The 14,785-nt window shown below is 43.7% G+C and overlaps 1 protein-coding gene across 2 annotated transcripts; it reads left to right on the forward strand.

The window, feature by feature from the left end:
- Positions 1–6,890: 6,890 nt before the first annotated feature.
- Pdcd2 (programmed cell death 2) lies at positions 6,891–13,542 on the forward strand. 2 transcript variants are annotated; one of them, XM_046449378.1, is made up of 6 exons: positions 6,891–7,207; positions 7,505–7,741; positions 8,520–8,651; positions 11,570–11,673; positions 12,625–12,738; positions 12,927–13,542. In XM_046449378.1, exons 1-6 carry the CDS (start codon positions 6,925–6,927, stop codon positions 13,083–13,085), a joined length of 1,029 nt encoding a protein of 342 aa, XP_046305334.1. In that variant the 5' UTR covers positions 6,891–6,924; the 3' UTR covers positions 13,086–13,542. The 2 variants fall into 2 exon arrangements, with proteins under 2 accessions (XP_046305334.1, XP_046305335.1); XM_046449379.1 differs by lacking the exon at positions 12,625–12,738.
- The last annotated feature ends 1,243 nt before the right edge of the window (positions 13,543–14,785 follow it).

Raw genomic sequence — 14,785 nt, forward strand, 5'->3', positions numbered from 1 at the left:
GAGATAGGTCCCTGGGTTCACTACACCAGACTCATGCCTGCAGCTGCAGACTGGGAGTGCTCTCCAGATGCTGCTACACCCTTGAAGCTGTCCATCCTGAAGAAAAAGGAGCACCAGAGAAGGTTGAGGATCAGAAGGACAACAGCCCTGCTCCAGTCACACTGGAAGCTGACTGGTCTACGCATGGCCGAAGCTTGAGGAGACTTCGGCCCTGTTTCAGCCACACAAGAGGGACTGGCTGATCAATGCATGGTGAAAGATAAACTTCCCACCAGGACTAATGAACTCTTTCAACCTCTGAGATAGTTCTTATACTGTAATGCATTGCCACCCCTTGCTTCTAGATATATACACAGTTCTCTGTTTGTTTTTTGCTGCTGGTTTGATAACATTTAACTCCTACTGACTGGACTCTGGGTAACAAAATTTCACTTATTTTTTTTTATCTTGCTTATATAAGTTTTCTAGGATTTGTTTGGTGTTATTAGTTTGGCTTTGTTAACTTATGCTATTTAACCTATGCTAACCGAAATGTTAGTCTATTATTTAGTTTGGTTTCCTTTGATAACCTTAAGAGGTTCATTGGAAAGAAACTTGATTTAGGAGGTCACCAATCTTGGGGGAAGGTAACTGGCCACCCCAGATGATTATTGCCACCTATGGTCCCGCTACCTGGGCACAAAATGACAGTTGGAGTTATAGAACTCCTATTTACTTGTTAAATAGAATGATTCACTTACAAGCTATACTAGAAATTATTATTAATCAGACTGCCACAGCCTTTGACCTCCTAGCCATACAACAGACCAGATGCGAGTAGCTAACTATCAAAACCGCTTGGCATTAGATTACCTAGATTACCTAGGTTGAGAAAAAAGAAGTATGTGGAGAGTTCAACAGCTCAGATTGTTACATCCAAATGGATGACAATAAACAAGCAGTTAAGAATACAGCCAACAAAACAAGAGAACTAGCACATGTGTTAGTTCATACCTAGAAGGGCATTAAAGTTTGGGTACCAAATATGCTTTTGGAAAATGGTTTTCAACTCTTGGTAGATTTAAAAGCTTAATTGGTGTAATGGGTATTCTGCTGTTAACCTGTTCATTGCTCCTATGTTTGGCTCTACTGTGCATTAAAACTATTGGGTCCACTGTAGAAGCTGCTGTTGAAAGGATGACAACAACTAAGGTTTTGGCATTATATAAGGCTTTAAGCCAAGATAATGGTAATGATGCTCTTAAATTTAAAGGATTAAATTATGGGGAGCATCATTAAAGAGGGGAATTGAAGTGGCACCCCTTTCTCCACAGAAAAGCCCTCTTCACCATGGCTGATTTTAGGACTGTCAGCAAAAGAGTCTCTGCAAAAGAGTCCAATGTAGATAAACTTCCTATTTTCATGTCACCCTGTTTACTTGGCCACTGGCCAAGAAGATACCAGCACTCCAGGTGCTGGACACCCTCTTACTAGTTATCACAAATGCATCCAGTATAGTACTTTGAAGAAATGTGCAAACAAGTCCTCTGGCCTTGAGCTGGGCTTCACAGAGATGTGTACATTTTTAAGGTAAGTTACAATTGGGCTCCATGGTAATAGCTGGCAGGGGGAGGAAAGAAAGGGGAGAAGAAGCTCTCCCCTTCTCAGGTGTTGTCCTTGAAGAGTTAACTTACCCAGAATAGTGAAAGAAAAAGCTGCTTTTATGTGAACTTCTGCAGACTGTGAACTTCTGAGCCCCTCCCCTTACATGCTGGGTATAAAACTCTGAAATTTCCTGAACTTGGGGTTCAGGGGATTGATTGATTACAGCAAAAGCTGTACCCTCTGAACCTGGCTGCAGCCAAATAAAACTGTTTCCTGCTGTCTTTGATGCCTTGCCTCATTTGTCCCTACAACAGTTCCAGTAGACACAAAACTTATTGTGGAGGTCCTTGGCCCACTTAGAAGATGCTTCAGGACATCTGAGTGAGAAAAGCAGAAAACCGCTAGCCTGAAAGGAAGTGTTCTGAAGATGGATGCTCTGACAAGAGCATCAGAGAGACAAAGAAGCACAGGCTACTCCCTCAGCTATTTGCAAAAATATTGTCTTCATTCCTTTTTATTATTACCTAGAGTTCCAGCTTGCTGGCATGGAGAACAGCTTGCTGATGTAATAAACTCAAACAGCTCATAATTCATGTTTACTTTTAATCCTATGCCTGGTTCTGTTTCTGAGAACATGCACCCTCGTTCATCTTATATCTAGTTATGCATTCCTAAGAACACCACACCTTTGTTCATTCCCCCTAACAAAATTGTTAACAGTGGCCACTTCACCTTTTGAATAGAGCTCTGAGGCTTATTTTTAAAAGGGACATATTTTTTTTTTCCTTTCTCCCTCTCCCTCTCCCTAACCTGGGGGTAGGAAACAAGATTACCTGGAATTATCAGTGTTCCACAGGAAGGAGTTGTCTGCCAGAGGATCTAGGAAGTGAATATCTCCCCAAATTAACAAATGAATCCTAATACACTATCAGCATGCCCTGAGACCCCTGTCAGGGCACACCTGGATAGTAGCCTTTGAATAGCTCCTTTAAAAGCCCTCTGTTTTCCCTGATGGGCAGAATCACAGCCTCTGGGGTAGGAGCCCTGTGTTTCTTCTTTGCTAGCAAAGTAATACAACATTTCCCTTTTCTCAAAACAGAGTCCTCATTATTGTATTGGCATCAGGGACAAGAATAGAGCTTTTGTAAGGGTCCGGCGAAGCATCGGAGAAATAGACCACCAAGTGACCACTCATGCAATTGGCAGAAGGGGATTTATTGATCTAGCATGCTAGGGCTCCGTGCCCACTCAAGAAGGGAGAACAGCCCAGAGCCCCGAGCAGGGGCTGAGCACTGCTTAAGTACACTTTTTTGGGGGAGGGCGGGGATTTTACATACATCACAGTCTCCTTTAACAAATCATCATACACCGTGGGAAAATCAAACAACAATTCCTAAACATGATTAGTTCATTTATTGGCGGGAACAGGTCGGGCGGGGGTGATAGGTCAGTTCTAAAAGGGGTACACATTCGAACTGATTGGTCCAGGCCCTGCAATGCCTACGTGCAAGATCATACAGAGCCCTGAGTTATTAGACAACCAAGAGGTCAGGGGGAATATTTACTGGGCTGTTCCAAGCATTGTCTTAACAGCTACAGGAATTTCAGGTTTTGCATGTAGCATAGAAACCTAACAATACCTAATCCTTTACATTTTAACTCAGGCCTTGCAGCTTAGAAACTTTACAATGCCTGGTCTTTTACACTTTAACTTTTACACTAACTTCAATTTCTTTTACCCTTACACTTTTGGTTACAAAAGGAGACAGAAAGCCTAGGACTTCACTTCATTTTGGTTGAAGTCCTCTGATTCCCCCAGCTTCAAACAACTTTGTCTCTGCATTATTATTCATTTGCTGGTTGCAAGGTTCAGCTATGTGTCTCTTCTGCATTCCAACTTTATTGGGGATCCCAGAGAATTTTCAAGAAAGGTCCACCCAGGTCCCCCTCTTGACTTTCAACTGACAGCAGTATGACATCAGACTTTCAAGTCTCCACTGCCATGACAACTCTAGGTTACTTTGGTTTATGCTGAGCAGCTCTAATTTTGGGGGGGACAGGGGGATACTGGATATTGAACTCAGGGGCACTGGACCACTTAGCCACATCCCCAGTCCAATTTTGTACTTTTTTTAATATTTATTTTTTAGTTTTGTGTGGACACAATATCTTTGTTTATGTGGTGCTCAGGATTGAACCCAGTGCCTCATGCATGCTAGGCGACTCTACCTCTGAGCCACTACCACAGCCCCCCAATTTTGTACTTTATTTAGAGACAGGATCTCACTGAGTTAGTGCCTTGCTGTTGCTGAGGCTGGCTTTGAACTCATGATCCTCCTTCCTCAGCCTCTGGAGCAGCTGGGATTACAGGATTGTGCCACCACACCCAGCTAGTGACCAGTTCTAATTTGACCCATGCTGACTGGTTCTGAACCATAAATACTTACAGATTTTCTGGTCTGGAGGAATTATCCTTATATCCCTGAGTTTCAGGATCTGGTTTGTGAAAATGGTCACAAAATTCTCCCCCTTCATGGTAACTTGAGTTTCTCTTATCAATGTTATTCAGGGCCTGCATTTCTGCTGCAGATAACAGGTAGTTTGTTGAGGAATGTGACATATCCTGTCCACTTAGGCCAGGTGGGGGCTGCAGGTGATTTGCTTCTTGGAAAAGAAAGCACATGGAGGTTAGCACATTGGGCCCAGTTTATGGAATTATACCCTGAACCTCATGTTCCCACCGCTCACATTTGTCTGACCCTATATCCATGAGAGTAAACCAAAGCTTTATTGACAGAGAATATCTGCCAGGCTGCCTTTCTACAAGGTGCAGTAGCCTGCTGAAAAAACTTCTTATATAGTCATGTAAGATGAAGTAGCTATAAAATAACCCATCTGGTCCTCTGATTGTAACTTGGTGTCTTTGTTGTGGTTTCAGTAGTTAGAAACTCTATGAGGCTGATTAATGAGGTCATGCCGGGGTGGGCTTCTTAAGATGGTGAGTGCTGATTTTCAAAATGGAGTTACTTTGTCTTAAGGTCCTAAAATCTTAAACCTTAAGGTCCTAAACATTTTTTTTTTTTTGGTGGGGAGGGCTCTTTATACTGAGATGATGAAATTACAAAGGATATTTTTAAAGTTTTTTAAAAGTTATATTCTATTAGTCCTATTATTAGAGGGGAGATATATGAGGATCATGGAAATGAAGCAAGAATTAAAAAGACAGGCAGTCGGTGTAGATAGGTAATTGGGTCAGATCACGAAAATGGAGACCACCCCTGGGAGGTTGGAATGTAATGCCTCCAGAGCCCTTGGATTATCAAGATTACCTGCTTATACTGTCCCTACCACAGATTGTTAATGAACACCCCCAGAGCAGACAGGGAGCTGCTAATTAATGCCCCCTGGGCTGTTACCTGCCTGGATCACTCTATTTGGCCCTTCTTCCCGCTTCTCACCTTTTGGCCATCACACAGGTATCTCCTAAGCAAGAAGGAGAGAGATAAGGGGGAAGAAGACAGGAGAACAAAGAAAACCTAAGATGTATAAAAGGGGTAAGATGCTCCCATTTCTTGGGATACCAGGACAACAGCTATGGCCTGTTTCTCTCTCCTGGAAGAAGTCTGTGTCACTGTTTTTTAAATAAAATTTGCTTTCTACCCTTGCCTCTGCATGCTTCTCTTCTGTTCAAATTTAAACATTTGAGGAAGCAGAACTCGGTGACTGGTGGTATCAGGTATACGAGATTAAGAGAATAATTCTATAAAATGAGCCCACTATACCGACCCCCACATGCTTTCTTTGTGAAAAAGCAATTTGCCTGCATCCCTGACTGGTCTAAGTGGCAGGCTATGTCACATTTTCCAGCAAACAATCTGTTATCTACAAGGAAATCCAGGACAGGAAACATTAAGAGGACTCCAAGTTACTTTGAATGGAGAGACCATTTGAATGGAGAGACCCTTTTAATTTGTGAGAGTGTATGGTTAAGAATCCAATTAGAATAATTCAGCATGGGCCAAGGTGACCTACAGTTGTCATGGCAGTGGAGACAAGTACGAGGTCACCCTGTTATCAATCAAAAGTGGATCTGGGTGGGACTCTCTAGGAATTTCCCTGGGATCTTCAATAAAACTGTGGACTGCAGGAGAGGCAGCTGTTCCTCTCCTCTCTGAAAGGACCCACTTTTTCCCTTGAGAGTGTCCCCTTTTCTATCCCTTCAATAAACTCATTTCCATTACTCTGAGTGACACATCTGAAACCTTTCTGACTTGATGGCAAGAATCAGAGCTTGAATAGGGGTTGGAAGGGAAAGGGAGGGGGCTGTTAGACCAGGACACAAGAAAAGACCACTGACTCCTGTTAGGTCGGTGGTGGCGACTTAGAACAAAGCAGCCCGCATGGGAAAAGAACATCAATCAGATGCAGGAGGAAATGCCTATCAATCAGCCAGATCTCCTGAGTAATGCCTGTCAATCAGCAGGACCCCCTCACCAATCCTGGAGTTCAGCCAACTCCCCTGACCAACTCCAAGGGGGCAAGAGACCCTAGGAACACCTTTTCCTGTCCTGAGCCCTTCCCTTCCTGCTGTAAGCCCCATAAAAGTCCAGTCCAGTCGAGCTTCCAAGCAGTTTCTCCTCAGACACTTCTCCTGTCCTCTCTGTGGGTCTGATTGAGTTCCCCCGGGGAGTGACAACTCAATAAAGCCTGTTCAGCGGCCCTTTTAAATCTGCCTCCTTTGGTCGCTGCCCGCCCCGCTTGATCTGACAACTCTGATTAAAATCGAGTTGCCCCTGTTTCTTAGATCCCAGTTCTGAAAGACTATGAACCTGATGCTTTAAAAACATTGTGCTGCTGAAGTGCATCATATAAGAATTAAGAGCAACATAAATTTTAAACAAAATCACTTAATTTGGATTGTCCATGCCTTCCTCCGCTGAAAATATTTATTATATACGGTATTCCAGGGCTTCTCAGGGAACTGGCTAGATCCTTCCGCGAGTGGATGAGTTTCCCACGTGGTTACCTAACCTACTTTCCTCCACAGCTGAGCGCCCGGGCTTATTAATACTACTCCTTGAAGGCCTCGCCCCACCACCGGGCATGGCTGTAGGGCCCACTGGGTGACCAAAAAGTCCTGCTGCATCACAGCTGAACTCATGAAAAAGCACGCCCCATACTCAGGTACACTTCGGTACCCCAACACGACTAGCGCCTTCCGAAGGGAGGCCGACCTTCGCTTCCGGTCCTGCCTCACTTCCGCCTTGCGAGCGGTGCCAGACTTCCGGCTTCCGGTCTGGGCGAGTTCCGCTTCCGGCCCAGCGGCCCGCGCTCGCCCCAATGGCGGCAGCCCCGGCTCGGCGGGTGGAGCTGGGCTTCGCGGAGCCGGCGCCGGCGTGGCGACTGCGCAGCGAGCAGTTCCCCAGCAAGGTGGGCGGGCGCCCGGCGTGGCTGGGCGAGGCCGCGCTGCCCGGGCCTGCGGCGCTGGGCTGCGCGCGCTGCGGCCGGCCGCTCGCCTTCCTGCTGCAGGTGTACGCGCCGCTGCCGGGCCGCGCCGACGCCTTCCACCGCTGCCTCTTCCTCTTCTGCTGCCGCGAGCCGCCCTGTTGCGCCGGCCTACGAGGTGCGGCGGGGCCCACGCGCGAGTGGCGATCGCGGTCCGTGCTGGCTTCACTCAGCTCCGCTGTCTGTACCCGACGAAATGCCGTCTCGAGTTTTAAATGCTCGTTCGTTTTCATTTTTGATTTCTGTCTAGGAAATAAGCTCCCTAAGAGCAAAAACTTAAATTCTCCAGCTATAAATGAATGCCTTTCTGTAAATAAGTAAATCATTTTACAAGGCATATGGCATAGAGACTCATATGTTTGGATTGCTGTTTTGTGTCGCTGGACGTTTTTATACCTTTTCTCTTTATTCTTAGTTTTTAGGAATCAGCTACCCAGGAAAAATGAGTTTTACTCCTATGAGCCACCATCTGAGAACCCTTCCCCAGAAACAGAATCTGTGTGTCTCCAACTTAGGTCGGGCGCTCATCTCTGCAGGGTTTGTGGCTGTTTAGGCCCTAAAACGTGTTCCAGATGCCACCAAGCACACTATTGCAGTAAGGAGCATCAGACGCTAGACTGGAGGTTGGGGCACAAGCAGGCTTGTACCCAAGGTAAGTCCTTTTTTTTCTTTTTTAATCTCAGCTGTTTCTTAGTTTCATCCAACACAAATATTTTATTTCCAGGTTAAATTGGAAAACAGAGTACAGTTCAAAAACTTCATTGCTGGTAATAGGAATGTTTTCATAATAGTGACAGTAAAGTCTTCATCAATGTTGTGTGACCAGCCTTGCTCTAATCACAATCTGTGATCCTAATCTAAAATACCAGCACTACATATACCAAAATTTAGTAGGGAAAACTGTTACTATGCAAAACATAATATAGTCACACATTATTTCAGTTAACAACAGGAAACCTGCAACAGTGATCCCTTAAGTCTACAGGAGCTTAAAACTTTGCTTAGTGGTCAACACAAGACTCCTGTGTTTGGGGTGATGCTGGTGTAAATATGCCTACTGTGCTTCCTGTTGTGTAACAGCATTGCAGTGATCATGTACAGTACAGACTGCTTGATAACAAGTAACTTGTTTATGAGTTTACTTCTTATTGTCTTACAGCACACTCCTATTTAAAAAAGCAACTTACCATAAAACAGTATGCTGAGTTAGGCCAGCAGTAGCCTCATGTTCTTATGTTGTCATGACTTTTGACGCATGATGAGGCTGTCAGCCGACTGACCTGCCCACCCAGGTTTGTGAGCACATCCTGTCCTGGCTTAACAATGAAATCACTCAAGGACATGAGGCGATACTTTAGAAATGGAAAATTTATAGATTGTCTTCAAAACCAAACAGTTACTTATGATGTTGTTGATATTATTTGTCTTAGATCATTTGGACCATACAGTTCCAGACCACAACTTCCTTTTTCCTGAATTCGAAATTGTCATAGAAACAGAGGAGGAGATTGTGCCTGAAGTTGTGGAAAAGGAAGAAGACTTTGAGATCACAGGAAGCATGGGTAAGGAGTCGGCATCGGCACTCATGATAAAATATGGTAGAAAGGGCTTAGTACATCAAGAAAAGTGGTCCTGAGAGGAATGGACTCTATTTGGAGACCATAAGCTGTCGAGTGAAAATACCCTTCCTGTACCTCCCTGGCGTGTGTCAGGTACATTCTGCTTCCTAAAAAACCTGGGAAGTGAGTCAGGTACCACAACAAAACCCTGGAATCCTAACTGCTTGGAAGGCTGAGGCAGGAAGACTGCAAGTTCAAGGATAGGCTCAGCAACTTAATGAGACCCTGTCTCAAAAAATAAAAAGGGCTGGGGATGTAGCTCAGTGGTAGAGCACCCCTGGGTTTAATCCCCGATACTACCAAAAAAAAAAAACAAGATGCTGGGTGCTGGAAATTTGGAGGGTTGTCTTGGGTTCCAGATCTGTCCCCCAGATGGAAATAGTAAGAGTACCTGGTGGTGTTTGGTTTCTCTTTCATCTTGCCAGCTTTATATGCATGCTCGTATCAGCTTCTCTGGAGTTCATTCTCTGGGTAGTGTCTGTGCTGATGAGTACCCAGCACTTACTCAGCTGAGGGGCCATCTGTACACATTCTCAATGACATCCTGAAGCTGTCCCACATTGCTAGTGAGGAAGTTGAGGTTCTAAGTATAACATACTCTGGTCAAAATAACTGATAGGTGTTATCATTCAAGCTGGAGCCTAGTTATTGCCAACTCTAAAACCTGAACTCTTATCCACTTCAACAGGATTACAGAAACTAAGAATGTCAGCTTTCTGGTTTACAGTTCAGTCAGCTCATACAGTCCAGAACACTTATTGAGAGTCCTGCTTTGTGCTTTGCTTCTGCTGTTGAATACAGTGGGAAGCAGCAACCTCCAATGTTGGGTTGTCTTGTGGAGGAGCCCAGATACTGCTTAGGGAGGTCAGGTTCCCTGTGACGACCAAAGCAAGTTCAGGTGCTGTGATGATGGTATAGAAAAATGCGGGGGTGGGGGTGCATCTATTTGTATGTGTGTTCATTATTGCTTGTGGTTTTAGATATGTTAAACGTTGAGTCATGAAAATGCTTTCCTTCAGAAAAATTGGAGGAGTGGAAGGCAAAGGCTGGGCTTGGCATCTTGTTTCATGTAGCTGCCACTATGTAAGGATAGCATGTAAGGATTTATATAACCATGAAGTGAAACTAAATTTTAAAAGTAGTCACTAATCAAAAATAAATGAATTAGTCTCATAACCACTCTAAATCTATTCTAAATTACTTAGAAACATAGTGGGGTTTTTGTTGTTGTTGTTGTTTTGGTACTGTTGAGCCGAGAGCCTCATGTGTGCTACTCAAGTGCTTTATCACTGTGTTACATTCCTGGGAAACAGTGATTCAGCAGTACCTCCCTGATAGGATCTACCTCAATAGAGAAAAGACAGCTTTGGTGTTACTGTTACTTTGAGATGGTTGTGTATTAGGGAATAAAGCAGATGAGTCACCATGTTGGTCTGCTGGGCATGGAAGAAAGGTGGAAAATGTAAGATTAAATGACACCCTGTAGGTCTGACTTTATACTGAAAGCATGGCTGTGAATTTCTGATTTATCTAATCTGCTACAAAGGCTTAGAAATAAAACAATCAACTCAGTAGCAGTGGGAAGTCTTTTTTTTTTTTTTTTTAATATGTTTTTGGTTGTCGGTGAACCTTTATTTATTTTTATGTGGTGCTGAGAATCAAACCCAGTGCCTATACATGCTAGGCAAACACTCTACCACTGAGCTATGACCCCAGCCCAGCAATAGGCATTCTTGATGCATAAATACTATTTCTCTTTAAAACAAACACTAGTTTCTTTGGACAAGTGGTTGGTTCCAGAATAGGGGAAAAAAGCACAAGATGCTAGGTTCAAATAGTGTTGGAACAGTCTTCCAGAGATCAAGGAAACAAAGACTAATAGGGCCATGTCAGAACTCAAGAACTAATGTGAAAAGGCTCCAAGTGGCACAGGATAATCTGAACATCCATAAGAATACTAACCAGTATTAAAACACTTTGCATGGCTCAAGAATGATACTTTAAAAAATAATCATCCAAGTTGAAATTTGTAAATAAAGGAAAATTTGTGTCTTTCAAGGGGGTGTGTAGCTGAAATATTCACAGTGAGATGTCTGGAGTTCACTTCAGGGTAACTGAGTTGGGGCCTTGAAATTTTAGTTGGCGCTGATTCACTATAGTATTTCTAATTTTACACATGTTCAACATTTTCCATAACAAAATGCAAAAAAAGAAAAGAAAAAAGTGTCCCATGGGGGGATGTCATCCTGAACCTAGGTTTGGAGTTCCTTAGTGGAAGAGGTTGGCAGGAAGCCAGAGGGAACATCAAAATGTCATATAAGGTCACACTGAAGCTTTCTCCTACACTGGATGTAGGCTGCTCTGGTTCCTCCTTCCATCTTGGCTGTGCCAGTGAGTACCACTAATTAGTGCTCTTGTGATTTTATTAGTGGTGAAGTGTTATTTCAGCCTATGTAAGTCAATATTGATCAGAGTGTTTTGATACATTACAGACAAAAGGTTGCCTTGGCAGCCACCAGTCTCAGGGTGGTTGGAATCCCAAGAATGAATGTGCAACAGAAAATGGGTGTAGGGTGACTGAGTGTGTGTGCAAGGAGACTTGAGTGAGAGTAGCCATAAGGAGGGTGCACGTTGGTTAGGTGTCCTGTGTGTTGGGCAGGGTGCTTGGCTTGGGTCTATAATTTGGGAGCGGGCATAGTAATGATGTACTACTACATGAAGCACCTAGAAATAAGCACCAATTTTAATGTGTGAGTTAACAGGGAAAGCTGTTGGTTAGAACTGGGTTCCCTTCACATGTGTGAATTGTTGCCATGTGGGATTTTTCCTGTTTCTGTAAAGTCACTGTGTTGTTTTTCCAGATGAAGCTCTTGAGGAAGAACTGGATTCCATGGCAAAGCATGAATCCAGGGAAGATAACATTTTCCAGAAGTTCAAAGCTCAGATAGCCCTTGAACCAGAGCAGGTAAAAGAGAATTTATACCTTTTCACTTTATTTTTCTGTTTTGTTTGGTGAGTGTGGTCCCTGAGAAGTGACTCCTAAGCTAGTCTCTTCCTTCAAAGTCCACAGACATCTTGCTACTGTGGTATTTGCACAGATGGGGCACATAGAAAGGTGCTTTTGCAGTTATTCTCCACTTCACATTCCTGAACTCCTAAAGGTATACTGTTTATCACACAGGATTCATTTTCTAAAGAAAGCATCAGCCATGAGAGATGCAGTATTGCCTAAGATACATGACATTTAGGCACCACTGGCTGTGTGCGTGCGCGCGCGCACACACACACACACACACACACACAGCCAATTCTCCAGCAGATAAACACACTTTCCTCTATAACTTCCTTCACCACAAATACATACCTAAGATAACTCAGCTATATTCCTAAAAACCAGTCACAGAATCAATTTATAGGAAGGATTTGACCTTGACCTATGTTCCAAACGCCAAGAAGGTGGTTTTTAGCACTGATTCTGCTTTTAACAAGATAGCCACTTGATTGTTTTCGGAAGCTGATTTCAATGAATTTATTATAGGCACCGTGTTTCACTAGGTATTTGTCCTTTTGGAAATGCTTCAAGTTCCTTACATGTGTTTGAAGGTAAGTACCAACTCAGGCAGCATTTTGTATAGGAAGGGGAGTCACAAGCTTTAGTCCCTTCACAATGTACTTCCTAGATGAGGATTCTGATGGGCTAGGAAGAGAAGGCACCATGTAGGAAAGTAGCTGAAGTAGTGGCTTTGAGCCAGTTGAGGCAGCATTACCGTGCACACCGTGAACTGCCTTTCAGGTCAGAGCCACATCACACACTGTGGAGCCTGTGCAGCCCCCTAGATGATGAATCAGAAATTTCTACCACTGGAAACCATTGGGTGAGGTGTTCCTGTTTGAATGTGGTCCTTGCTGATTTTAGATTCTCAGATACGGCAGGGGTACTGAGCCCATCTGGATTTCTGGTGAAAACATCCCTCAAGAGGAGGATATTCCCAACTGTCCCTGTGGTGCCAAGAGAATATTTGAATTCCAGGTATGGCCTTAAATCAGGACTATTTTAGTGTATAATCACCCTGCTTTGTTTTTGAACATTTAGAAACTTTACCAAAATAGCAGGTGCCCATGGGACAGTAGTAATACAGAAAGTGCCCTGTGGTGATGGGAGCAGATGGTGTTCTGTGACACGAGGCATCTTACTCACCCCCATGTCACTCTCCTCAGGTCATGCCACAGCTCCTGAACCACCTCAAGGCAGACAGACTGGGCAAGAGTGTTGACTGGGGTATCCTGGCTGTCTTCACCTGCGCCGAGAACTGTAGCTTGGGCACTGGCTACACAGAGGAATTTGTATGGAAGCAGGATGTAACAGATACACCTTAAAGACATCTTCAAGCCCTAAAAAAGGTTACCAACATCTTACGGCCTTGCAATTCCATCTCTGATTTTATCCCTAAGAAAGTAACTGTACCAGAGATGGAGGAACAAAGATGTGGCTTGGGGCCTTGTTTAGTGTTAAATATTTCTAAAACAGTGTCCAGTAATGGAATTACGTGAATTTGGGTACATCCACGTGAAAGGTTATTAATGATACACACTTAACACGGATACCAAATGAGCGGGAGGTCTAAATTAATACCAAGAGACCATTATATCATGGTGTTTTTGTAAAAATATTTATACATGTATATGTACAAAAATATAAATTCGAATACAAATATAAAGCTGCACACCAACTATGAACTGGTTTATCTATGAACAGTGGGACTAAGTGAAATAGTCTTTTTACTGTGTACTATTCTTGTATAATAAAATGGGTTTTGTGCCTTTTTAAGTCAAACCATCTCACTCAGAGCACTTTTCCACCTGTAATTTGCAAAGGCAAAGAGAGAGTTAGGTAAAATTCTAATGAACTTATTGTTTGAGGACAGAACACATTGAGATACCCAGGAACTAAAGCAGCAACAGAGCCTGAAAGGAAAGTGGCACCATCCAGGACTGACCTTTGTCAGCCAGGGGCCCTGCCTACAGAGAAGACAGACGCCATAGTCTGCCTTCATCAAGGAACTGGACAGAGTGAATGCCTGCCAGGGAGCAGCCTGAAGGCAAGCAAAGGTTGGCTTCAAGTGGACCACGTTCTTTCTGGTCCATCTGTAGACAAGTAGCCAAGGCTGGTTTCATGCTCACATTCCTTTTAGCCCAGAGTGGCTTCAGAGGGACAGGGTGGTGGTGGCTTTCAAGCTGGGTGCTCAGTAGGCAACAGCCACCACATGCTGCTAGAGGTTATTGTCATCAGCTAGTGGCAAAAGTTGGTCGCAGCACTTGGTGGGAAAGGCAATGGTTTGGGTCTTTGTGTCCCAAAAGAAATAATTACTTAGAATGTGTTAGGGTCTAAATGGTAAGAGCTGCTATTTAGGGACATTAAAAATTAATAATACCACATAAAAATTTTGAATATGTTAAGCAACTTCATTGCCACTCACAACGTCGAGACATTTGAAAACATCATAAAATAAGCACATCACCACATTGCCATGCTCCTACAGGTGTCAATCACTGCCATCTAACATACTGCTTATGTTCAAGTGCCCTGCCTGGCACACACACTGCCTACTCACTCTAGAGAGTAACGTGCTCCACTCTGCCTTTTTATCTCAGATATCTCAGTGCTGGTGTAACAATCCTTTGACAGTTTCAGAGATGTTTTGGGGAGTCACACAGGCTGTGGGTGAAGTAAATGAGCAATTGAAAGATACTGGACATAACAGCATAAACTCATCAGGCTGAGGCAGGAGGAACAAAGTTCAAAGCCAGTCTCTGCAACATCAAGGTGCTAAGCAACTCTCTAATGAAGTACAAGATAGGGCTGGGGATGTGGCTCAGTGATTGAGTGCCCAAATTTAATCCTCAGTACCCCCCCCCCCACCAAATTCTAGCTAATAAATGAAAGATTAAAATTCCATCATTTTGCAACCCACTAATGAATTATAGCCCTAGGAATTACACAGCTGAATCTGTAGTAAATATATGCTAAACTAGAGCATGAGTCTACAGCTGGCAAAACCCAGACAAGCGCTACAAGC

This window comes from Marmota monax, unplaced genomic scaffold (genome assembly GCF_021218885.2).
Source record: "Marmota monax isolate L192 unplaced genomic scaffold, Marmota_monax_Labrador192_F-V1.1 WCK01_AAM20220418_F8-fsc00083, whole genome shotgun sequence".
Classification (NCBI taxonomy): domain Eukaryota; kingdom Metazoa; phylum Chordata; class Mammalia; order Rodentia; family Sciuridae; genus Marmota; species Marmota monax.